Source organism: Serinus canaria, chromosome 5 (assembly GCF_022539315.1).
Source record: "Serinus canaria isolate serCan28SL12 chromosome 5, serCan2020, whole genome shotgun sequence".
In the NCBI taxonomy this organism is placed as follows: Eukaryota; Metazoa; Chordata; class Aves; order Passeriformes; family Fringillidae; genus Serinus; species Serinus canaria.
In genome coordinates this window covers 16,979,665-17,006,318 of record NC_066319.1, presented here as the reverse complement: position 1 = coordinate 17,006,318, position 26,654 = coordinate 16,979,665, and the positions used below count along the sequence as shown (strand labels likewise).

Below are 26,654 nucleotides of genomic sequence, written 5' to 3'. Positions count from 1 at the left end.
GAGAAGGAATGAAGACAGGATGGAGAAAGGATGCCCCAGGTGGCACAGCTGGTACCCCCAGCCCCTCAATCCCCTGCGCCCTGGAGTTCCAGCCCCCTGGATTGTCCCATGCCAGGACTCGCTCCCTGGGGTAGCACTGTGCCATGGTGCAGGGGGACTGGGGAGGCCACGCCAGCAATGGGCCTGGTGACATTGCCCTGATCCTACTGGAGCACAGGGCACTGGGATGAAACCAGACTCAGCTATGCATATCCTCAGAGGGTCAAAATTCCCCAGCATTCCTACTAGTATCAACTATTGCTATTCAGCATCCACAGAGGTTTTCAGTAATCTGGATTGAGCAAAATGCATGAATGTGAATTATAATCAACTGAAAAACTGAACTATATAAGTTGAATCTACAACCAAGCCTGCTAGTCAGTGCATACCCCAATGAAACAGACACTGGGAAGAAAGGAAAGACAAGAGGACAAGACTGATTTTTCTGGGATTGCTGAAAACTATTGCCTTACACTATTAACAAGAACCATACTTTTTTTTTTGTTTTAATCTGAGATACTTGAGGGTTTTTTACCATTAAAAAGGCCTTAAACTTACTCAGGCCTCATAGTCTCAGGTTTGGTTTGCACTATTATTGAGAAAGCACTGGAGATTTTAGCTCCTTTCAAAGCAGTTTCAATGTGGCAGTGTAATATTATGTCTCAACCTATGCAATCAGGCATTATATTGCATTTTTATGTCTTCTTTACTCAATATGCTTTCCATGTTTTGATGAAAGAGCTTCTCTGGCAATAATAAATGCTCTGGTGAAAAGCAGATGCAAAGCTAGGAAGTGTTCAGACTTGAGTCATCACTCAACCTACTTTTCTGATTGACAATTCCAGATCCAAAAATTCATCTTACACTTCATGATATACTTTCAGTACAGGGCATGTGGTTTATTTGCCTGGCAAGCATATTTCAGGCAGGGAAAATATCTAAGCAAGACTACATCATTGCAAAGTATGAAGTGCATAAACAAATCTCGGTAAGAAAAGACATGAAAAGTGTGACAGGTATCAGTTCTGTCACTTAAAGAGTGGCTTGAAAATGCTCAGACACTGGTAATGAGGATGATATAAAATTCCACAGTAAAGGAAAAACCAAATTGTATCCTCTATCTCTTATACAATTAATATTTTAAACTAACAGTTTTTGGTGAATGTGTTTTCCTTGCTATTGAAAAGAAAAAGCATCTCTCAAAGAAATGAAGCTTTTTTTCTTCTTTCTGGTTTGAAGCAACTGTTAATATGGAATGATATTTATCCCATATATTTCAATTTTCTGTTTTCTAGAAAAATCTGTTAGATTCTATTTCCAAAATACCAGCCAAATGTAAACACTCGCATAAACTCCTTGGACCAACAAGATTTTCTAATGGATACAATAACTGTTCTTTAGGTATTTTAAATTATTTATTATAATGTGTAAGAAATATGGACTTAGCTCTGTAAAAATACATATCTGGAATTAATCTAAAAAGTGTCTGGCACTCCTACTCAACATTTAAAGGATAAGGCACCATACATCAGGAATTCAGAGAGGTGGCCTTCTACAAAAATTTCTACAAGTAGAAATTATCAGTGCAGGGAAATGATTAACACTAAGGATAGGAAACAGACCATGAGACTATTGGGTGTGCAGAAAGGGGTAGAAGAACAAAAGGACACTGCAAAGACAAAATGAGAGTTCTTTCCAGTTCATTGCTGTTTTAACCTTAAGTGGACATTTTTTATTCTGTTATGTATTTTCCTTTTAACAAACAGTAAAGAAGCTGCCTTACACAACATCCACAGAAATCCTTCCCATAAAAAGCCTCAGGAATAAAACATAAGCTTTACAAGTTCTCCCTTCAAGTAAGAGAGCAATGGCAACCTGGCAGAACTCACAGAATGATGATTCCCCTGAGAGCATAAGTCTTATTTGCACACATTCCTGAGAATCTGTCAACATTTCCCAATGGCACACTGCCACATGTATATACAAAATCCTTATTATTGGGACAACATCACAGATCTAGAAGAAACCACCTGTTTTCCTTGGTATTTCCATATACACAGCCTAGAATTCCACAGTCCCTTTTTAGTATTCTATCTCTTAATGTCTAAAATAACTGCAGGGGGGTTTGTTTCACAGCCTAAAATGTTTATTACCTGAATATTTCAAATTACATACAGTCATATGTCTCAAAATTTCCAGTAATGCTTTAGTGATAAGTATTTTTGTAAGGTTTTGAGTTTGTAGTCTTTCATATTGAAAGACTGGAAAAAAATACTTCAACAATGAAAACTGCTTTCATTTACTTTCAAATGAATCTACATTCTCAATTACTTTTTGTCTCACTACAATGACTCTCAAAATGGAATAAGGAGAAAAAAGGTCTTTTAACTGACTGCTATTCCCTGCAAGTTCAAACTGCATTCTTGTAGGGTTACCTCACCTTCACCCTCCTTTATAAAAGAAAGGTTTCCTGTCTCCTCATCTTTGAATAGACTTCATAATGGAAAACTGATTGATCTTCTGTTTCCTCTATTATTCTATTTCAGAAGTCAGCCTCTCAGTAATGACTTAATTTTCTTGTCATGTATAATTTTCTGTCGAGCAAGTGTTTGCAAATTTTTCTTCATCTTGAGATATTATTGGTTTTCATAGCTCGTTGCAGGTAGGAGCACTACAAGATGCTACTGCATTAAACGAACACAGACCACTGAATTCAGTTAATGGAAAATCACTGAATAAAAATTTACTGTTTCTTCCTGCATGAAGTCTGTTCTACAAAAAATAGAAGAAATAGCTAAATAACTACCCTGTTTATCACACAATTATAGGCATTGATAATTAAACAGTAAAATGTGTAACCAAGCTCAATCTGAAACCATTTCCTTTTCAAAAAAAAATCTTCCTGACAGTTTTGTAACTACCCTTTCTCATTTTCAGAACTCTCAGGATGACAGCTCACTGAAGTAATTTTCCACTAACAGCACTTAGAAAAGAATTCTACATTAATTGCAGTTTCCATGGATGTTTTGCAACTAGATTTCCAGTATCCTATAGATGTTTCACTTACAATGCCCTCTTACAGCTGGGTCTAGAGAAATTTTTTTTTTTTATCTTCGTATGTCCAGCTACATACTTTCATGAAGTAACAGGAACCTGACTATTAAAATTCTATGCCTATCTCAATTTGGCTTGAAACTGGAAAAATGCCAAAGAAGTTTTAGCAGAGGGATGAAAAATGTAACAGAAAGCTTACAGACACCTTATGACCTCATAAATCAGGCTAAAAACAGAATACGGTCTGTCTACAACAGCACTATATGAAGCAGCCAAGTCAGCAACAGGACCTTGAAACAATACTCTTCAAAGCCATGAACAATAATTACAGATGTAATCCCTGCTGTCAAAAGAACATCACCATACTGAATGCTAACCAAAAAAAAAAAGAGATCCTCAGGTAGACAAAAGCAGATTTCTGCATAGTGGGGGATGAATTCCATGCAGCTGAATGGAGACTGTAAAAAGCACAGCATGTTCTCCATCTCTGACCTTTCTCAATGAGTACATCCTCCCAGATCAAAGCTTTTGCAGAGATGCATGTTATTCAGGCATTTCAGAAAATTCACATGCTTACTGTAAATTCAAGTACCTTCACTAGCCTTTGAAATACAGATTTTTCTCTAATTCCTTTTTAAGGACAAAATGTTGCAAGAGGTGAAGCATGAACCAAATACAATATCTGATCCTGTGGTCTACAAACACAGATCAATATGACAAATCAGGGACTGTACATTTCAAACTCAAAACTGAACCACAATGTTAAGATCAGTCCATTTCAGGAGAAAAAAAGAATGACACAAATGCCAAGTTAATATAAATTTCTCCTCCCAACTTTTTAATGTATTTAACTATCTCTGTACGAAAGTCTTATTCCTCTTAAAATAGAATTAAAAATCAAACTGAAAGGTTATTCCATAAAATCAGTGTGATCACCTCTGGCCACATACACTCTTCCAGTCATGGTTATTCACCTGGTTCTACTCAGAGAACACTCTGCCAGTTTCACACACTAATGTGCTGGAACAGATGAGGGCAGAAACAAAAGCAGGAGGTTCCCTCCCCTCCCATTTAAAGCCCAGCTTAACATCCCCAAATCTCATTTTGCTTACATAGTATGAAAGGACATCTTATTGTTAATAGGTCAGAGAAACATAATCCCAAGAGACAATAATTATAAAAGAATGAGCAAATGAGAAAGGAGAATTTTAATGGAAACACACAGCAAATGAGAAAGGAGAATTTTAATGGAAACACAACAGTTTAACAGTTCATTTGTAGTGAGTTGGAGCAGTCTGAATATCCCAGGATAATTGCTTTAGTAAACCTGGGCTAGACATTAGGGAGAACCTTCTAAGGTGTAGATAGTCTGCAAGTTCTGACATCCATTCATTTGTAGATTAAAGAGTTTGCTATATCAACTTCTAGTAAAAGTCATAAATTGTAGTTGTAGTTTCTTTTGACTTTTTAAAAATTATTTGCACCTTCCAATACTACACTCTACTACTATTCTGAATAGTACCTTAAATTCAAAATTAAAAACCTGCAACCCTACTTTGTGCACTGTCTTTGTTTGGAGCACTTATTTCATAATATCAATGCTGACAACTCAAATGCCTTCAGAGCAAAAGGGCTCTTTTCTGCCTTCAGAGAAAGAGGTCCCTCTTTCTCTGTTTATAAACAAACATCTCTACTGAAGACTACAAATCACATTACTGACTGTGTTCAAATTTTCTCAGTGGCAAAAATCTCTTTACCAAGTTCTCAGTCAGATAGGGAAGATTAATATAGGTATTTTAAAACCAACAAAGCCTAGACAGCTCGACAAGCAAGGAAAGAGTAACCGAGTGCTACAGATTCACAACACAGAAGCCCTGCGAGTTGTTCCTTCATACACTCTGAGTGCTTCATATCACTGGGGGACTGTGAATTTTAACAGACTGACAAGTGAAAACTTGCTATATTTTTATCAGGAAGCAGAATGGTATCTCTGTACCTAATGATTTTTTTGCAGAACATGAAGAGCTGGCACTCTTCTTTAATACACACATCCCATCCCAGCCATTGTCTTTGCAGTCCTTGCTCTCCAAACAAGGAGAAGCACGGGCTCTGATCTTGCCATGGAGTAGCCTACACAGTTTTCATGAAGCCAGACTAATTACCTGTGGCCCATCTGGTTTAAACCAGTAACAGAAGTCAAGAAGGGGAAACATGCCAAGCAATATATGCCCTGAAAAGAAAGCATGAAATCTCAGCAGACAGCTAGGGACAAATAAGCCTGAAAACTGCTGTCCTCAGAGCTGAAGCATGCTGGCAGATCAGTCACTTACAAATTCTTAAGTTACAATGTAACTTTAAAATACAGTGTATCTAAAACTCTGAAATCGACATAAGAACTACATATCTGACAAAACCAGATAATCTGACTACCAAATAAGGAAAAAATTAATTTTGACATTTGTATTTACCAGTTCCATTTTTGAGAAAGTCAACTCATCTCCTTTCATGCTGTTGCCATTACATTGCTTCAGTCTCTTCATAGGAGCCATTTAAGAAGGAGTATGCACAAATGAACATCCACTGTGTCACCATTTGCTTCTCCTAATTTCCAAACTATTCTAGTGCCTCTCATGCCAGGGCTTAATGCCCAGGCAAGCCACGCTCCAATAGCAGAACATTACGCAAAACAAGCTTGTACTCTGGAACAAACAAGCCTAATTTAAAAACTCTAACACACCAAATGTAGCCTTAATTCCTCCTGGCATAAAATGCTCACCATTTTTCTTCTCTTTGTTTTTTGGAAAGTTTTCCAACTTAATACTAAAACTTATGTAGTAATTGCTCTACACCAGCTGGCTCAGAATTGGTGGAGCTACAAATGACAGATGCAGAGGAATACACTCCACCCTTTTTTCTCTTTGGCTGGGGTTAGCTGACCTACAGATTATTTCAATATTCTCCCCACTAGGAATTCAAAACCAGATGTGTGCACTTGCTTCAGAAGATGTCAGCAGAGTCAGACCTTTGTTTCATTGATTTTATATTGTAAGGTATAATCTTTAAAAGAGCCAGTTCTAAGAATAGATTTGTTCCTCTGGAGTCCTTTCTGAATCTACGCAAAATGCATGTGGAAGATGTCATGGCTGCAGTCACAGCCATGCTCTGAGCTGCCAGTACTGAGCTGGCAGCCCAACAAACAGCAGCAAAACCAGGGAAGTCATCAGCAAGGGAAACAGATGTAGTTTAGAGCCATTAACATGCATCCAGATTTACTGTCACTAACAGAATTCACTTTAAAAAGAGATGTGACTGACAGACCTATTCTTTGAGCCTCTATACAGGGAAAATACATGAGCCCAGTAGCATGACTGAGAAGGATTTAATAGTATTACCATAATTTGAAGACATTATTAAACTTGCTCCAGTAACTGTTACTCAGTAATCAGTAATAATTTCCTACTGAGTCTTCTGCTCCCCTCAGTATAAACTCATATCTCAAGCTGTATCTTGTGATCCAAACCAAATATACTATACAGGTTTTCTAATATGAAATAAAAATGACTACACCAGTCAGTTAGCCTAGACAGCCCTCTAAGTAGTCATTTCTGTGCCTTCTTGAGTGCTGAATTTTATGCACAGGATCAGATTACAAAATTTCTTGACATGTAACTGTACTCCCCATATTCCTGACAGTCCCTTTTTGATGTTTTTAGGATACTCACAGGAAGATGGACAACTATGGGAACAATAGAGGGCAAAGTGTTATTACCAACTAGGCCAAACAAATATGAAATGTTGCATATTTAGCTTTCAGATTTTCCCTCCCAAGTCCCACTTTCTATGTGTTGATTGTCCAATGCAGAGAATATATGGTATATACTTAGTAACTCTACAACAAATAAACACCATTTTCAGAACTGCTTACTTTTCTGGGACCTCATTTGTCAAATTGGAAAGAAAAGTTAGACATGTGAAAAGCTCACAAAAATTCAGCAGCAATATTAGTGATTCCTACAAAATGAGATTATTATGACCAGGTTTCTCACACATATTTTAACCTTTCATAATTTTAAGTATGTATTGGTAAAGCAAAATCCTACTTAGTAAACAATATTCTACAAATTTGGTTGGTTTTCTAATATATTGTTACTTAACATAATCTGGTAATTGGAAACTTCATCTGGAACAAGCAATAGGTTTCTTGCTGGTTTGATCCAGCATTATTTACTTACCAAAATTTCTATGTTCTACATTCTGTCCCACAGAGTTCTTCCAGAGAATGATGCTAAAAGTAAGTGACAGTTTCCATTTCACTCCAAAACAGACACATGTTAGAAGCTGCTTATAATTTCATTGAATTTGTTTACCATACATTATCATAAAAATTACCCTGCTGTTTACTTGTATATTCTACATCAAAATTGCGACTTGCCAGAAATACTTCTAAGGGAAACAGTGTGTATATATACACTGGAATAGCAAACCAACAAACATATCATTCTGTATACACAAAGTTATGGCAAGGCAATTGAATCTGCACCAACTTCTAAAGATGACAGATTACTGATATCAAACAAAAATGTAATTACAAGTGCCTGTTCATAATCAGTTTCTAGAAGACCAAAGCACCTCTTTTCTTTATGCAAAACACTGGTCAATTGTGACATCCATTAGTCTGAGGAAGTGTGAGGTTGATGAGCAGCTATTCATTGTGTGCTCTTCCTGATTTTCAATCAAATATGTAAGCATATTTATAGGAAAGGCAGAAAAGAGCATGACAGCACTAAGAGAAGGGACAACATGTCTACCCTCCTGCCAATCTTTCCAAGAGACAGAGTAGCCAAACTAAGCTGGTATCAACTGCTACTGGATAGGAGTAATGAAGACTGCATGGATTCTGGTAATTTTCATTGCACAGCATCTCTACAAAGAAAAGGCTAAAGATACTTAAGGCAGTACTTCACATCCATAATGTTTTTGCAGCAAGAATAAAGAATAAACTGAGTAGCTAAAATGTTAATTTTGAAGAAGTGGCAGTTTAGTGCTGGAAAATACTGATGATAATACATACCTATAGAAGTTTTAAGTAATAGGAAGAGAAGCTGTAGATTTTTTTTCCCTTACATATGCAAATATGAAATCCAAAGTTGGGGATGCTTGCTGTATTTTGATGAGACAAGAACATACATTATGTTCAAGTACTTGAAGATAGAAAGAGGTTTGGATTCCTGTAGCTTTAAAATGAAAGCAGCTGCACTACAGCTGTGCATCTCAAGAAGTCAACGACAGAATTTTTTTTTCTAGAAGCTGTGAGGTTAAGCGTACCTTTTATCAGGAAGAAACATGTTTGGTTTTAATTTAAATAGTGCTTTGATATATGCTGTCAAAAACCAGTCAGGAGATAACAAATTATTCTAGCTAAACTGTATGCAATTTGCCAACAGCAGCATTTTTGGAGAATGCCATGAGGACAGCGCCAGCTCCGCTGGTTTACAATGTGCTTTACCCTTACTAATAATCTCCAGCACTGTGTCCCACAAGGCTGAATGAAACCATCTTGCTCACTGACCTCTACTTTGTACTGGCAGGCATGTTATGAAAACACAGCTAAGAACAGCAGGTATTTTGCATACAATTACTTAAATCGAGGATCAAGGTTTGACATATCTGGTTATTATTATGCTAGACTTGATAAAATTACTAAAAGTATAAAGCTACTTTGATTCTATTGTTTCAGAAGCCTCAGGTAACACAATTTCTAACAGTCTGCCATGCATTTTAATTATGATTGATACATACAAAGCTCCAAAGTTTTAGAGATTTTTCAGCAAGTTTTTGATATTTTTTCTCAGATATGCAGCAGTAGCTACATCTGTAACTCTAAAACTCTTAATAGTGACAAAGGGAGGAAGGTGGGGAAGTGACAGAGGAGATGCAACTGCTGCAACAGGCAGGAACTTGTCACCACTGCCCCCTATCCCCTAAGTCACATGTTCAGTTGGGTGGAAAGATGACAGGGAATTTTTTGTGTCATGTGCCCTCTTTGTCTAAAAAGTTTCTACCTTTTAGGGAAGATAGGGTGTGATTCCTGTAATCCATTTCTCCCTTGGACTCCTGGATACTCCTCAACCAATTCACCTCCTTGTGGAGGTCCCTGAGGGCTTTCCAGTTCAGGAAACCCCCCTGGGCAGCACTAGAGTGCCCCACCCCAGATTATGCTGGCAGGGCAGCCTCTCACCTGAGCCCGAGTTTACTTGTTTACTTCACAGTTTACTTTCTCTTATTTATGGATTCTGTACAACATCAAGAGATAATCATTTGTTATTCAAGGAGCAGCTACTGTCTTGTAGCCTGAAGAGAGGTGTGTTAAAAAGATATCCATCACACAGGGCAAACTGCCTAGTGCATATCCTAACCATCAAAATGTCAGTGAAGAGTATAGTATTATATTACGAAGTGACACAACCAATCCCATTTTTACTTCTACTTTGCCCAAAGGATTATACTTCAGGGGATGAAAAAAACCCAAGGAAAGCAATCACTAACAACCTAAATAGAGGGTTATTTAACACCGTGTTTAACAAAATGAACAGCTTTTAATGAGTGTACACTGAGACTTAACATATTTATCTCATATGTCTAAAGTCTGTGATAAACTACAAATGCCAGGAAGACAATGTTATGCAGCCATGGATAGACTGAGAACCCCTGTGAAGAAAACACCATACCTACGGCTTCCAGGAACTTTTTGTCTTTGTTCTTTCTCACAAGACAGCAAGAAACAGAAAAATTAGTGATGCTCCCTCCAATGATAGCTTATTTTCTTTACCCATTGTTTTCGTGACAGTAATTGGGAAACAGTGGAAAAAATGGTCACTGAACCTGGACAAAACATGCAGTAATCTAGTCAGATAAAATTCAATTTACTTGCAGACAGAAAAGAGTTACTATCAAAGTCTCACTTTTTGCTTTGATAATACAGTTCTAATATTATAAAGAATTTAAGTACAGAGAAACAAAATAACCAACCCAATGCCTACGACTTATGAGAACACATGCAACCAAATCTCAATGTCCATTTGCCATATTTATTTTTCCCCCAACATAGTTATGCAAGTGCATATTTAGGCATAAAGGTAGTTCACTCCAGCACACGTATCCTATTTGGAAAGAGGCCTGTGAAATCAGTATAAAAACATTCACACATCTTTTCCCAGTATAATTTCTGCAGCACAATAAAACACTGAATTGCATATACTTAAGGCAGGAATTTAATCAAGCCCAGGATTAGTAGGACCACTGGAGTTACTCACCATCAGCAATGGACAGAATATGCCTGTACCCACTGACCTTATAGAAATGATACCCATAGTTTATACATGCATCAATGTCCATGCACATTAAAAGCAGTAAAATTCTAACTTTTTGAGACATGCTGTTGAAAGACAGAGTGGAAGTCTTCAACAAATCATCTGCTCTAGCAACCACTTAAACACCACTGCAATCCTTGCACGCCTCTTCAGACATCTGCAACTGCAAGACTCCAATCCACAAGGGAGAATTACATACACACACTTCATAAAGAATAGCTTTGGCTCCTGCTGTTCCTCTCTTGTAAATCGTTAACATTTGCAGGAAAATCATGCAGGTCCTAGACATCAGGTGAATGAAAACACTATCTCAAATCTGTTTTCTACCATGAGAGCTCTACATGCATTCTCTGCGACAGTAAAGATTGCTAGAGAGATTCCTGCCTCCTAATCAACATCTGAACACATTCCTGACTCTTGATTACCCTTGATTATGCCAGTTCAACTGCCTCTAGTTAATGCTGTAAAAAGTTATAAAATGTGTGGATTTAAAAAGAGTGAAGTTTTCTTTAAGACCAGAACATTTTACAAGCAAACCAAAATCCAAAGGCACCACTGGAACCTTCAATTACTAAAGCAAGGTTCATTAGAGGATAGGGCTCACTTAGTGTTTGTTGCAAAAGTTGAATTTGAGAAGTTAAACAGATGATCCAACATGTTTTCTTCCTGCATCCCACACTTGATCTCATGTGCAGTGATGCATTTTCCAGATGGGTTTGCCCTCTGCAAACTGGTATTTTTAGCTCTTAAGTGTCTCCTTTCAGATAGCATTTGCTGACAGACTGCTTTGATCTTAATGCATATCAAAAGAGTCTAAATTACAAATTCCTAAATAAACTGCTTACATTTGACTATGCTCTCTTTAAATTTTAATCAGGGTAGAACACAAAAGGGACAATGTTTCAGCTCTTAACATCCCAGTTGAGTAGGATATTCCTCATACTGCTCATGTCTCCTTTATCAGTCTATTGCCAGCTGCTGAATTCTGATACATCATTTGATTCTTGATGGTACTTATTTCCATGCCTTTTGCTGTATTTTTGTTTAACAGTCTACAGTGATTCCAAAAACTAAAGAATGTAAGATGCAATAAAGCCCACTTTTAACCATGTGGAAGTGTTAAAACCCTAAGTGAATTTCAAGACACAAGATATTTAATACTCAATAGGAGATGCTTTTCTGTTCAAGCCTTGTGTCCTATAAATCAAATATTTTCAAGTACAGCTGCTATCCAAAAAGTCAAGTAAGGTAGAAAGCAATAATCAGAATTCTGAAATCTTCTATCATTAAATCCAATATATGTCTAAGCTTTAAAGTACACATGGCCATTTTGAGTGTTTTAAGATGTTTCTGTAAGTTATGAATCTATTTGCAACAACCTTTTTACTCAAAAAAATTGTGTTTTTTTTCTAGTTAATGCAATAAGAACATACACATGGAAGACACAAACAGGTGGCTTATGTAAGATTATTGATTGAAAATAATGTGATTAATGAATTCTCCTGGGCCATAAAGGTTTATGGATAAATCCAAAGACTTTAGGAATGCATAAAGAGATACATAATTGGTTTAGAGGAATGAGACTTTCAGATTCTTTTCTATAAACTACAGCTGTTATTTCTCACAGTTCCTCTACAAACAGACCATTTAGGAACAGGCATGTAAAACTTATTTCAAGTTAAAAGTTGCACTTTAGATAGGCATCTCTTTCCAGATCTAATAGTGCATCCCTAAATCCCAGTACAGAAGGGTTTCAGAGCTGTGACCTCACTATTGTGTCAATATTCAGAACAGCAGGAGGCAGCAATGACGACACAAGATTCAAACTTCAGTGCAGTGTTCAACAGAGAAATAGTCCTGAAAGATAGTTATCTTAAAAATGCAAATTCTGGTCCAGGAAAAATGTGTTTAAGAATACAGGTTTTATAGGTTTTATAGAGGCTCCAACTCTTGTTTAACAACTTAGAAAAAATAGACTGTAGAGCCCCACATGACTTACAGAAACAAAACAGACTTAGGTCCCTCTGGCTGACCTTGGTAATGTCAACAGGTATCACAATGAACAGGAATATTGAGGTTTATGCTATTCTCTACTTTCTCCCTACCACCAAAAGCAGAAATGCACTTCAAACGTGAACACTGTTTATAGCAATTACTTAAATTTGACCAGAGCATGCATTAGCATTTTTAAAAGCATCTGTGTGATGCAGTGACTGATAAGGCATTTTTAGAAAAATGTTTTGAAATGTTCTATTTTGCTTTACCTGTAATAGACTAAAACTAATAGCAACAGAAAATTGCTTTTTAAAGTAACTATCAATTGGGATGAGATGTAGGATGTAAGAGGGCAGCATGAAAGACTGGAATAAATGACAGCCTGGAGATAAGACATAATAATTTTGCATTATTTTTGATTTAACTATATCAGAAGAAACTCAAAGTACTTGTTAGCACCACTGAAAAGTCATGGGATGCAAAGGCATACCAACACACAATTTTAAAGATAAATCTGCAAGAAATTAGAGGATTAATGATCCAGAGCCAAGGTAAAAGCATAGGTGCATGAGGGATATGAAGCAATCTCCTCAAAATGCAGCTAGGCCTTCAGTCCTTTAAGTAAAGGACTCTGCACAGGTAATATTTTAAAAAACTGTCTACTTTACCAATTTACATAGAATTTACTGTTTTCTTTCGCCACAGTCTTCAACACATTATTTCTCTCTCTTTGCCTATCAAAATTGTGTGGCCAGCCCCACACAGGAAGCAAAGGGATTTTTGCATTAAACTAGCTACTTCTTGTAAGCATATAAATCAGTTATAGCAGGCAACAGAGGAAAATATAAAGAAACAAGAAGTAGCCTCAACTACATACTTCACTGCAATCAGATTTCATGCATCTATTGAAGAACCAAATTAGGTAGATATTGTTCTGGGCTTACAGTCTTAAGATGGTAGGAAGCACCTATATTCAGGAATTGATTTGGATGGGGTTACATTACTAACCTACAGAAGAAGTGACACCACAGTTATAAGGCAGATGCTAACTGACCTCAGCACACAGACAACCTTTTAGTCGCCTGCCACAGGATCCCTGAATCTTTTCATCCAGATTCATTTAAGTCTGCACAGATAGCTGTAAGCAGAAATGCTTGATATTCCCAACATGCTATAGGATCTCCTCGTAAAAACTCAACAAAAACCTGAGGTCATTGCAGAGAGAAGTCCAGCCACAGAAGCAACACTTACCAGACTGCTCAGACATTAAATTTTCTCTGCCTTTTTGGCACTCTGAAAACAAATGTACACTGAAAGATGTGACAAAAAGTTTAGGAGCCTACAAAAAGTTTAGGAGGCTGTACAATGTTGTCCTGAAACCGTGCTGTTAAACTGTCATAATCTGTACTGACTGTGAGCCTATCCATACTGCTGTACAGCCCAAAGCAAGAAAAATAAGAAATTGTCATATTTTTCATTAGCTGTCTACTGACTCTCATTTGAAAAAGTACCTAAAAATGCTTCTCTGTTTGACTTACATTACTGTGTTTTTATATGCAGGCAATAGGGTTGCTGAATATCTTGAAGGAAGAAAGGAAACTTGTGAGGAAAAACAAAATAACCTTGCATTGCCAACTATGCAGTTGTTAGCCAACTGTGCACTTGCAGCTGGGAAAGCCAACCACAGTCTGGGCTGCACCAAGGGAAGGGTGGTCAAGGGAGGGAATTCTGCTCCTCTAGTCTGTTCTCATGACACCCCAGCTGGAGTGTGGGGGAGAACAAGGTCCAGCATAGCACCTCTCCTTGTTGGCTCCTCTATCACATCAAAAATTAAGAGGCATGTATGAATGCACATAGTTACCAAGACTATTCAGTGCAACATACAAGGAGAAAGGACTACCAAACAAACCCAAATAATTTCTTCTTCTTGTAAACTGCCAGCTTTAAACAAAGCTTTGAACTTACTCTTTATCAAGCAAGACAATATTTCTCACCTGGAAACTGCCATCTAAAGAGGAATACTCACCCTGCTGCAACTGCAGGAGGAATGACCAGTATGAATTTAAGTTGTGCTTCATGCAGAGCTTCAGAAAGGTGAGTGAGCAAGTGAATCAACTCCCTGAAATAGAAATATACTATTAGAGGTAAAGGTAGTAAAACTGCTGCTATTTATTGACAAGAACAAGTAACAGTTGTAATAATTAAGAAGATGCAGCTGGGAAGAGAGACAAACACAACTTGTTGCAAATTATCATAACAGAAAAAAACAATTAGGAAGACTGATTAGGTTTACTCTCTTCAAGGACTATGAACACTGCACTGCTTGAGACAGTCTTAGCTTTATTGGAACTGGTGATCTGATCACCCTGGGGTTCTAAAGTGTTTCCTAGTTTTATCTTATTTTTCTAACTATGCATTGCTAGCATGTAAAACAAGTCAGCATACTTAATCAGAGCAGGAAACTTCTTGAGGTCATTTTGGTGAAAAGAATTAGATCAATAGAAGAACCAAACACTGTTCTGAAGAAGCAAATTTTGAAGAAAATAAAGTTGCCACTCTGTTGCTGCACACAAGAATTTGTGAAGATACTTTCACAGCAGAACATGCACTCTTTAAGGGATATTTCTGAGGCCTGCATTTAGAAACATTTCTACTGGTTCTTTTCCTGTATAAGTAATCCTTTAGTTTCTCCATCCTTCACTCTATACCTACAAAATACACATTTGACCATGTCATATCTGGAAATGGCATCTTCTGTCTGCATCATTTAAACCAAAGACTTCCACAAAAGCTGATTTTCATATCCATATTCTTGTTATTTCAATAGTAAAATAAACTTTAAAACTCTTATGCAAACTGGTTTTAGCACTCCTAACTGGAATGCTGATCTTAATAGAAAACCCTTTAAACTGCAGAAACTAAGTAGAATCTCATCTTAAGAGGAATCCAAAATTACCCTAAATTTGCACTACTAACATGGCCCTCCTGAGTGCTTTTCTTAAGTCATTTGATTTTTCAGAACAAAGTTAACTTTCCTGTTTTTCACCTGGCCACAAGGACCCACAAATGCAGTCAGATGATATTAGTTCAGAACTCTAGATTGGTTTAGGACTACACTTAAACCGGAAATAAAAAGCAACTTCACCCTACATTCCAGGAGGCTGAAAGTGCTTAAGCAGGAAAGGCAGAATCAACAAAAGCCAACATCCAAGCAGTTTGCCACACTTAAACTGAATTAGACCTGAACTTTTAGAAACAACCTCTTGGTACTGTCATGCCTTTCAAGGCAGTATAATCCTAGAAATATCCTCCTGAAGCTATTGCTCTTCCTATATAATTATCCATCACAGTGATTATGCTTGAAACACTATCCCAAGGTAACCAAGCATTTCCATTTTCCCTGAAATGGTTTGATACCTGATGAAAACTTCCTAGGGCCTACAAAAGCCATTACTCTCAAAATCCTGGCAAACAAACAAAGCACGTTTTATCACCTTTCCAATACCAGCAATATTTTGTGCTTACAATTTGAGAGCTGGCTGTGCTGAACAGCCCTTAACAAAGAACTATCACACTGCCACCTATATTTCTCTTCTGGGGGAAGACATTGGATTACAGGAATCAGCTTTTGGTCTGTCTGCAGCATGTACTTCTACCATTCTTGCTCTGGAAAACCAATAGCTTTCCCCCCCTGTTACTTTACCACATACATTCCACATGAGGAGTGTCACTATTCAGACAAATCAACTATAGCAAAGAAGATTCCTTTTCCATAGGAACACATTAAAAAATTACAACACTAAGCTAAACAGACATTTATTGACACAAACATACACATCTATCACAAGTCCCACATGACATAATCTTATCAAAAACTATAATCAGTATTAAAACTAGGTAAGCAAGCTTTCCCACTGATTTGTATCTCGTGGCTTAGTGACCTTTTTAAACTAATTATGCCTGAACTACAGCATAACTCAACCTTTATTAGATATCAGAAATGCTATATATAACATAAATTTGACCAAAAAACCAATTCCTCTCGCCTTGAGATTATTCTACAGTGTTTTACAGTGGGAATCTCTTCTCTGCCTGGCTGCCTTTGTTAGCTGTAGGAGCTTTGAGAACTCTACTCCATGCAAAACATTTGCTGACTTGAACTCTTTAGAATATGAGGGGATAAAAAGAAGGGCGTGATAGGACAAAAAAAAAAACAAAACAAACTAGCATAGGTACAGAACAAGATAACAACTCTTCCACTTAGAAACAAGGTTAACATCCTCACTCCCATTCTGCACAGGCAAAAACTCATCCACAAAGGCAGTGACATACCCACAAACCCACTGACTGCACAAAAATGGAATATTTTGAAACATGTAAGTGTAGAACCATAACCTTCAACTGTAAACACAGGACAGAGATTTGTGGTCTGAAAAAGGGGTGGGAATGCAGTTTGAACACATTGTTGAACGCAGTAGGAATGCACTGTTGGTGAACTCAGGACTCTAAAACAGGCCACATCTAAACAGCCACTTCCTACCCTCCCCCCACAAAATTCAATCAGTATTGATCTGGCTGAAAAATAATTACTGTCACCTTGAAGGAGGTCAAGAAAAAAAACCACAGCTGGACAATTGCAGATTTTTGCTCGAGAAACCCAAATTAGTATCTATTCACTAACCTGTCATCAGGGTTCTGGGTCCTGAAAACTTTCTGGCAAATCAGGCAGGATTAATGGCTAAAGACTGAATTTAGGCTCACTTCCATGTGCTGGCCAAGACAGATGAAGTAAATCAAATGTGCCCTTTTCCCTTTCCTCCAAAGAGCAATATCAGAACATTCATTTATTGTGCTATAAATGAAAACTTTGTGTCCCAACAGTGTTCTCCAGTGTTTTAAATGCAATATTCTCCAGTGTTACCATTGGCAATTTTGAAAGAAAAGCTACTGACATTTTAAATATTATAATGAAGTACAGGAAAGTAGGAACAGAACCAATCTTTTTAAAAAAGCTTCATTAAATATTTACCAGACACTTCACTGTTGTCTTAGATATCATGAGTTCTAGCATCGTCACTGCACAAGGTGTTTGTATTATCAGAGCTTCATACCTTCTTGATGTTCCTCACAGGTCCTTGCAGTAGTAATCTGACTCCTCTCACTCCTCTTTCCTTACTCTTATATAGCACTAGTTCTTATTGATTACAGGTGTAGCCTGTCAAGATCAGGCCTGCCTCCAGTCTTCAACAACTGGTCCAGCTGCAACTCATTGGGGGACAAGATCACCCTCTACAATTCCCCCTTTTTCTTTTAACCACAGAGTTGCAGCATTTCCAGAAGTACATATTCAAATAAATTAACATCATGACATATTCGTATATTTCATTTAGAATTAAGAGTTATACAAGTGTTCAAAACAGCATGTTACAGCACAGACATATATATATATATATTTCTAAATATTAGTTCAGTTCTACAGCTTTTCCCAATTTACAAAAGCACTTATCTTCAAGGTCTTTTACACTCATATATAGCAAACACCAATAGCTGTAATAGAGATATTTTGCAAATAGTTTAGTGGTCAAGTCCAGTTTCCCAAATCCACAGGGTTATATATTCAGATCTGGTTTCCCCCAAATCCACGGGGTTATTCGGTCAAATCCTGTTCTCCCGAATCCACGGGTGATCCCGAATCCACAGGGCAATATAGTTTAGTCCCGAATCCACAGGTCATCCCAAATCCATGGGGAAATATAGTTTAGTCCCCAATCACATCGGGGTCACCTTTTGTTGTCTTAGATATCACGAGTTCTAGCATCATCATAGCACAAGCTGTTTATATTATCAGAGCTTCATACCTTCTTGATGTTCCTCACAGGCAGCTCCTCTACACACTGACTGTTCCAGGTCCCTGCAGTAGTAATCTGACTCCTCCCACTCCTCTTTCCTTACTCTTATATAGCACTAGTTCTTATTGATTACAGGTGTAGCCTATCAAGATCAGGCCCGCCTCCAGTCTTCAGCAACTGCTCCAGCTGCAACTCATTTGGGGACAAGATCACCCTCTACACTTCACTATAGTCAAGTTTAACTTCAGAGTAGCTACTGCAATATTGGCAGCTTTAACATTCTATCTTGAGCTAACTAAGGTCTACTTCATTCATACTGTTTCAGGCCTGCTCTTATCACTACTATTTGGTAGGTCAATTTTCCAAGTGTTTATGATTTCAAAGTATCTTGTCCCCTATGAAGTATGCAGACCTCCAAATTTTCATTACCCATAGTTTGTGGCAAGCTTATTTTTCCAAAAATCACTTTTTGCAGCATTGCTGGTCTACTGTGTTTTGAACACCTTTTTTCTGTTGTAGAACAGTTTACTTCAGTGCACAAGAGTGGTATGTCAATGCATTTTAAAGGCCTTGTAGAAGATATGAAAGGATTTCACACCCTTCCCTTCAGTTACACCACCCTTTAAAGCTCTGCAGCTTTCTAACTTCAGCCACCTTTCTGCACAAATTGGGAGTCACTGCTCCCTAAAACTTATGCCTTGTCAAGAAAATTGGACAAAATAAAGCTGTCTACTTGAAAAAGAAATTGCCCTTTTCTGCCATTTCACTGCCTAGTTAATACCAAGAAACTGGAGTGAATTATGGCAAATCTTTGATTAATAGATTAATTTTTCAGGGACTAACATGAAGGATACAACTACCAGAAGAGTTTTTTCCTCCCATACTCCCACCAACATTAATAAGATGCCTGAAGGTCATCTTCTGCATAGAGTGACAAAAAAATCACATTTTTCAGATTGATTCTGTGTGATGGCAGTGCCATCTGTCAAGTAATGCTGGACTGATCAGAATATTGTGTGGATTTTTATGTAGCCTGTGAGAGTATTATGAGTATATTATGACTTTTTCACAACATATCCAGGTCTCTGGAGAAAAATAAACCCACCCAGTAAACCCACAATTGAGATTAGTAAGTGAGACATAGTCTTGTCTAGCTGTTAACTAAATAAGGAGGAGAGCATTTGCATGCTCACATCTCTCAATATTTCTGCCATGCACATTTCTAAACTTAAATGCCATAAGATGAATAACTTGGAATATTTTATTGCAAAATCGGCAAGAAACTTTTAGGGAAAAAAAAGTTATTTAAGAAGAAGATTTAAACTATAAGAAACTGCAAAACATTAGAATTGAGGTATCATCTGCATATGATAGCTCATTTAGATTTTTATTAGGAGACTACATTGCTATGTGTTAGGGTAAGATGTGGGCAGCTGAACCCTTTTTCACTGTGCAATTATTGCTAGCATGAAAGGAAGCAGCATCAGTTAGATGCAGTCTTTCATCTCCCATTAAATTTGATGTCACTGTGATTTGTATATTAATAATTCTATTCCCAGAAAACACAGGGAAGAAGTAGGCACCAGCACTACAGAGGGTACTTCAAAGTATCTGTATTAGACACCTGCAAGAGCCTGAAGTGGTCACTATAAAGCCCCCAAAACAGGCCCACACAGACATTTCAAAGCAATTCAGGTTCTTCAGGTGGAACAGGAGTTATTCCTAAAATTAAGAACCTAAACAGAAGACCCTAATGCCATTTTAAACATGTGATAGTACACACACCATGCATTGCTGTGTAGGAACTGAAGCACCAAGGCTCCTGTGTGAACAGCCAGAGAAGAGGCTGCTCAGGATATCTAACCTGAAAGCAAGCAGATACATTCAGGCACACAATTCTTTTATAAAAATTGATAATGTTGATAAATCAACATTTAATGAATATGCAAAATAAAGCAGCACAAAGGACTTATATAATTTAAGACTTTAGTCTGCTAAGCATTACAGAACAATTCTATAACCCCAAACCAGAATGACTGAAAAATTTTTTGTTCTGGGAAAAAACCCAAATGAGTTTGAGTTAGTTCTGCTTAAGAAGACATAAAACAGAAGGTATTTAGTGAGCCTGAAACCACAGAATTTGATTTTTTAGTGGATGCCAGCAACATAACTTCCTAGCAACAATTCACCTCATCTGTGAAGCCAGCTAGAATAAACAGGAAACTGAAGACTCTTGGATAACTCCTTGGGCCTCAAAGGAAAAATTTTCACTCACTTCTAAATCCAAAATTTTTCACCAATTTTATTTCTAAAGTTTTGGGGTTGAGTACCCCAAAAAATAAAGTTTTTCTAGAAACATGCAAAGGGCTGAAAGAGAAGTGTCAAAGTTTACCTAATTTTAAAAGTGCTCAGTGATCACAGGTTCTTAAAGAGGCTAGTCACAGGATTTATGTTTTACTGAAGAGCTAGCACTGTTACCCTTTTAGGTGAAGATTCTTACATAATTTAATCATCACAAAGCTTTTAGGCAATTTTTATGCCCCAACGTAAGGGAGGGCAAGTGTTATGAATATGCCCATCCAATATTCAGGTTCAGCTATTGAAAAAAGGTATCTCATGGGGACACTTACTCACTTGAGGTCAACTAAGAAGAGACCTTCAGCTGCAATTAATCCAGCTTTCTGATATAGGAAGCAGTTTTTAAATCACAGCCCAGTTTCTTGGTGAGTTAGGACACTAATTATCAGGTTTTCCAATTCTTTTGCAGACTCACCTGCTTCTGGGTGCACTCTGCTAGAAAGTATCACTGCACATTGTCTTCAGAGAGTGGATGTTGATTTTGTAGCTGAAACACTGTATCAGGCACAAACATTCCACAAGCAAATCCCCCCCCACTGTTATTTTAACCTGGATAAAGAAATCTGTGCTGTATCAAGTGTTCCTGCACCACTATGGCAGTGCATTGGATGGGATCTCAGATCTTTTCCATAACAGTTAAAAACATCACAGGAATAATTTCCATAGCTTTCCCCTCAACACAGACATATGAAATATATAGAATAATTGAGTGCCATTTGTTAATTTAATGGCTAGGTATGACTTAATTTAGGTCTTGAAAAATGAAAACCATAATGATTCTCTATGAAATATTTTTCCCTAGATCGACACCACTGCTCTAACATTCCATAAAGCAAGCTGGCAGCTGCAGGGTATACATTTTTATGCACCTGTGTTGAGTTTCAATAACCTGTTAATAACTGTTTATCTGAGATTATTCCTTGTACGTCAGGAAAAAAATGGATATTTTTAAAATTTTATTTTAAACTAAAACATGTTCACATTAAAAAACATGAATAAACTCTATTAGCTAGGCAGGTCGCCTTGCATTGTCAGACTGCTCTGAAAGCAGCAAAAAGGCAAAATATCTGTTCCCAGGAGCATCATTTTAATCTTTTGTCCCTTTGACTAGAAGCAGGTTAAGTTACTTCCAAGCATTTGACCTTGAAGCATCTGAACCAGGAAAGCCTACCCTTCACCTAACAGTTACAACAGATGTTTTATTTGGAGCATGCACAAATACTGTCCTACAAGCACTTCACCTCTCCAAAGGATTAGGGTTCATCGCTGGGCTGACATCTTCTGCGAACTAATCCCCACCTTTCCACGGTTAAGAACTTGCTTTACTACCGGTGTTTGCCACTTTCGAAAGACACAAGCTGAGGGAAGATCAGGCGTGACTCACGTTACAATATTGCCACGCTGTGGGCTAAAGGAGGCATTGCGCTGCTCAAACTCTTCCGACAGGAACAAGAGAAGCAAAAGACCACCCATGATTACCCAGAAAAAAATCAGCTCTGCTACTCAAAATGGAACGAACTGATCCCAAAGTAACCACACTCAAAGTGCAACAAAAATACAGGCTTGCCAACGTAATAAATTCACTCAATTTTGCCCCTAAAGATCTGTTCTAAGAAGTTGTTCCCTCCAAAAAACATTATTAGGGAAAACTCCTGAGCACTGGATAGCCAAGCCATTGAGTTTCAAAGCTAGTGGTAAGAAAACACAATCTCAAAATGAAGTCAACGATCCCACAACTTAGAAGCACCATAAGACAAAATTACCATGTAATGATATGAGTCTCCTACATTCACAAAACAGCTGTAACTGCACACTGAGCCCAGCTTCAGCTTTCTGTCTCAACTGGCATAATTCAGAATGCTGCAAGCCCAACCCAAGGCACTGTTCAACTTAAACACCCCAACCATTTCTAAGGACACAGCAATAAAAGGAGGAAAAAACCCACTGATGAGTTTCCAATGAAGCACTTAGGTCTTGAAATGGAAGAAAACCTGCCGTTCCTAAATTCTGTTTCCCTTTATGCTTTTGTGGCAAACAATCTCACATTTAAGTTAGGCCAATCCTTAAGTGTTGTTCACAGAGACCACATATGATTACACATTAGTGACTCAGAGAAAAGGATCCAGTTATACCATCATACAGCATGAGAACAACCCTATCCTTTTCAGAAGTCATGGAAAATACTTCCCACTCCTTTCTATGACTAACAAACAGATCGTGAATGGAGATGGCACTTCACCTAAATAACACTCAGGTAACTGAAGGCTGAGGCAACTAAGCAGCAGCATCTCCTGTAGTACTAACAGTTTTTATGACACTAGTTTTTCATAGAATCCTTCTGGACAAAATGTCCTGCACGTTTTATTAGATAAACTGTGCTGTGGAAAGGGCCCTGGGGGTCCTGGTCTGTGGAAAGTTGAATCTGACTCAGCAGGGCCCTGGCAGCCAGGAGGACCAACCCGTTACAGGGAGGCATCAGGCACAGCATCACCAGCCAGAAAAGGGAGGGGATTGTCCCCTCTGCCCTGCACTGGGGCGGCCTCACCTCGACTGCTGGGGGCAGTTTTGGGTGCCACAGTATAAAACTGACATAAAGCTATTAGAGAGTGTCCAAAGGAGGGCCAGGAGGATGGTGAAGGGTGTAGAGGGGAAGGTGTATGAGGAGCACCTGAGGTCACTTGGTCTGTTCAGCATGGAGGAGACTGAGGGAGGACCTCATTCCAGTTACAACTTCCTCCTGAGAGGAAGAGGAGGGGCAGACACTGATCTCTTCTCTCTGGTAACAGTTGTTGCATCATGGGAGGTTTAGACTGGATTGTAGAAAAAGGTTTTCCACCCAGAGGGTGCCTGGGCACTGGAACAGGCTCCCCAGGGAAGTGCTCACAGCACCAGCCTGACAGAGATCAGGAAGCCTTTGGACAACACAACTGGGGCACATGGTGTGACTCCTAGGGATGGTGCTGTGCAGGGACAGGAGCTGGACCAAATGATCCTTGCAGATCCCTTCCAACTCAGCTTATTCTGTGATTCTGTGAAACAACAGTGTTTTAAACCAACATTACTCTTGGCAAAGAGCAGTATTTTTACCATGCCACAAATAAACTCACCCTGAAGCTAACAGAAAAGTATGCTTTGCTCATGGGTTTCATTTGCAATACTGCACTTTCATGCCAGTGTATTTAAAATTATCTTCAGTGAGTCTTAACAATGACAGCTATACAGTCTGTCTAATATTCATGTTAACTAATAGGAAAACTATTGATTTTATTTAAATACAGTAAGCATAGTAAATAAAATTACCACTACCACCCACTTCTGACTGGCAGTTACTAATTGCTCCAGTCACCTTCTTGGCTACTTTATTAAGACAGTGCAGTCGGTTCAGAGCTCAGGATACAGATTAGCTCTTAGGAACAACCTGGCAAATTACCTAATTATAAGGAACAGCATACAGCAGAAGGATTATTCATTGCAGGGCAATTGATAGAGCCTTTTATAAAGCTAAAAAAGATTCTGCAGTTTGAGTTTTTTGTTCCCAAGTATTAATTTTACAGGGAAAAGGTAGGACTGCTTACAGTAAACTCAGTTTGAGAAGTAACTAATATATGCCATCAGTCAGCAGCTTTTGCCCTAACCAGAATAACCTGAAGTAACCATTTTTTGAAAGATGAAAGCTTTCCATAATGAAGTCTGCATTCTGTGCATCTTTCTTGAAGCTATTCTCCCCCAGACATTTTAGGCAACAGAGATCTGTAAGAAACACTGTGCTTTAGAGAAATGGATGCCTGAATTTCCTGAGAAACTACTGCAAAATCTTCAGATTCCTGCACCAAATCATTAATTTCACCACCATATTCTGCCTTTTCTTCATGAAGCAGAAGTTTGGCATTTGCCTTAGGTCTTGAAAGTATCACACAGTTCCAAGCCTCAGCCCAAACCAAACACTGTTATGATAAAGGCCAGTGCCAGTGTGGGAGTGAGTGTGCAACTGAGGTACCCTCCACATCCTTGTACAAGTTACATCATGCAAAACTCAAGAATGAAAGACTAACACAGCCTGCTAAACCCACTGTGAAGATAATGATGTAATCTTTAATCTCATGTAGAGTGAGGTAAACTGCTCTACTTCATTGTAAGACAAGCAGAACAACCTTTAGTTGTTCTAGAATTAAGTGTATTTATTTATAAAGACATACTCAAATCAACATGGAGAAATTAAAAGGATGCTTTAAAGGAGCTGATTTTTAGGAATTGCTTCCTAGAGATTTATACTCACGTTTGCTTTTGATTTCCCAGTTGACTCCACACTTCAACTACAAAACCATCAAAATTTTCATTCTAAATAAAGAGAATTGTCAACAACACAGTTAATGACCAGGCCATTATTTTTCTTGTACTATTACAGATTGAACAGGCTTTGTATTCTTACATCAGATTCATCTTTAACACAGCATTTCATGGAGAAGTCCAAGAGAAATTTAAATCATTTAACACAAACATGCAAAAGTTGAAAATCTCTATTAGTTATCCATTATATCTACTTTTACAGAAAAAACCAATACTGTATTAGGAAAATTCAGACACTAATGAAAGGTGGTTGTTAAGCAAACATTTTTACACACTTTTACTTGTATATCAGGGAAAAACTCATTATTTCTTGAGTCTAAAGACATAAATGCTAATTCAGCATAGACATGATTCCAAGTATCTCCCACAATTAGTCTCTATTTTGATAATTTATTCTTAGCATGATCAAGGATACTGTTGTACTAGAGTGTACATCCTTAAGAGGTCAAGTGTTACTGAGGACCTAAAATTGACATATTGGTTTAAAATTTTAAGAAATTATTCAGTTTAACTATACATCCAACTTCCTCTAGAGCACTGTAAGATTTCTTTACATCATGTAGCAAGTAAGAACTCTTATTCTGACAATAAATAAACAGGATGCCATGAAACAACCACTAATGCTGAATGTCTTTTGGGTGCAGCTTGTCTATTCTCACATGTGGGATAGCTCTAAAGCCATTAGGAAAGGGGTTAGCCAGAAACCTTAGCAAAATTCCTCTTCTCCTCTCCCTAGTCTCTTAACATTTTGAGGAAACTGGTTGATCAGACCTGAGCAAAACTGTTCATATCCATACATATCCAGTGAGTGATTCTTGGTATTAAAAGTGGTTCTTTAGCTTTACCATACTGAGCCTGAATGCATTCCTGTACAGAAAACAGCACTCATTACACTCATGACCCTTTTTCTGCCTATCAGAAAATACCCCTAAGCAGTATAGCCACAGCTCAATAATTATATTTCTAATAGAAATGTAATAGAAATTTAAAGCAGGCAAAAATCACGAGTGCAGCTGCCAATGACAACAAGGTTATGTTGATCAGACTGATGCAGTCCCACGTTAGACTCACTATCACCTGCACTTAAGTGATGCTACATTTCATATTTACAGGAACTGGACACATACTAAGACACACTATCAAGAATCCTGCCTCATAATTGCTTTGAGCAAATTATATTTCGTAGAATGCAAAATCAAGAGAAATGAGAAAACATCTATTACAAAAGGAATCAAATATCACCTCACACTATTTTATAAGCATCTTAAATAGTTTTTTTACCTTGGCTAGCAGAACCATGTTCTTGGAAAGCTCCTCTATCTCATCTTCACTGCCAAAAACACTCTCAAAATCTTGGTAAGTCCAGCCATCAAACAAAATTCGAGGCACTATCAGGCAAAGTTGTCAATCAGTAGAGAAAATAAGGAATTTATTATCTACACTGGAATGTTTCTGCAGAAACAGAACACAGCAGATACAAGCAGAGATGCCACTAAAAATCATCTCCCATGACTGAGATAATTGCTTTTTCACTCTGACCAACTTCAGCAGCACAGATAAATTGACATTGCAGAACATTCTTCTTCATTTTAAATTTAATTAACAATCAGCACTGATGCAAGTTTTAAGAGAAGATACCTTC

At 37.8% G+C, this 26,654-nt stretch overlaps 1 protein-coding gene across 2 annotated transcripts in view; it reads right to left on the bottom strand.

Moving 5' to 3' along the window:
• Positions 1-26,654, bottom strand: part of CHID1 (chitinase domain containing 1) — a 96,432-nt gene that overhangs the window by 61,644 nt on the left and 8,134 nt on the right. For both annotated transcript variants that reach the window (XM_009102173.4, XM_018907816.3), the window contains exons 6-8: positions 26,294-26,400; positions 24,942-25,003; positions 14,485-14,577 (exon numbers count right to left, since the gene is read on the bottom strand). In XM_009102173.4, coding sequence (XP_009100421.2) covers positions 14,485-14,577; positions 24,942-25,003; positions 26,294-26,400 — 262 coding nt within the window. The remainder of the gene's footprint in view (positions 1-14,484; positions 14,578-24,941; positions 25,004-26,293; positions 26,401-26,654) is intronic.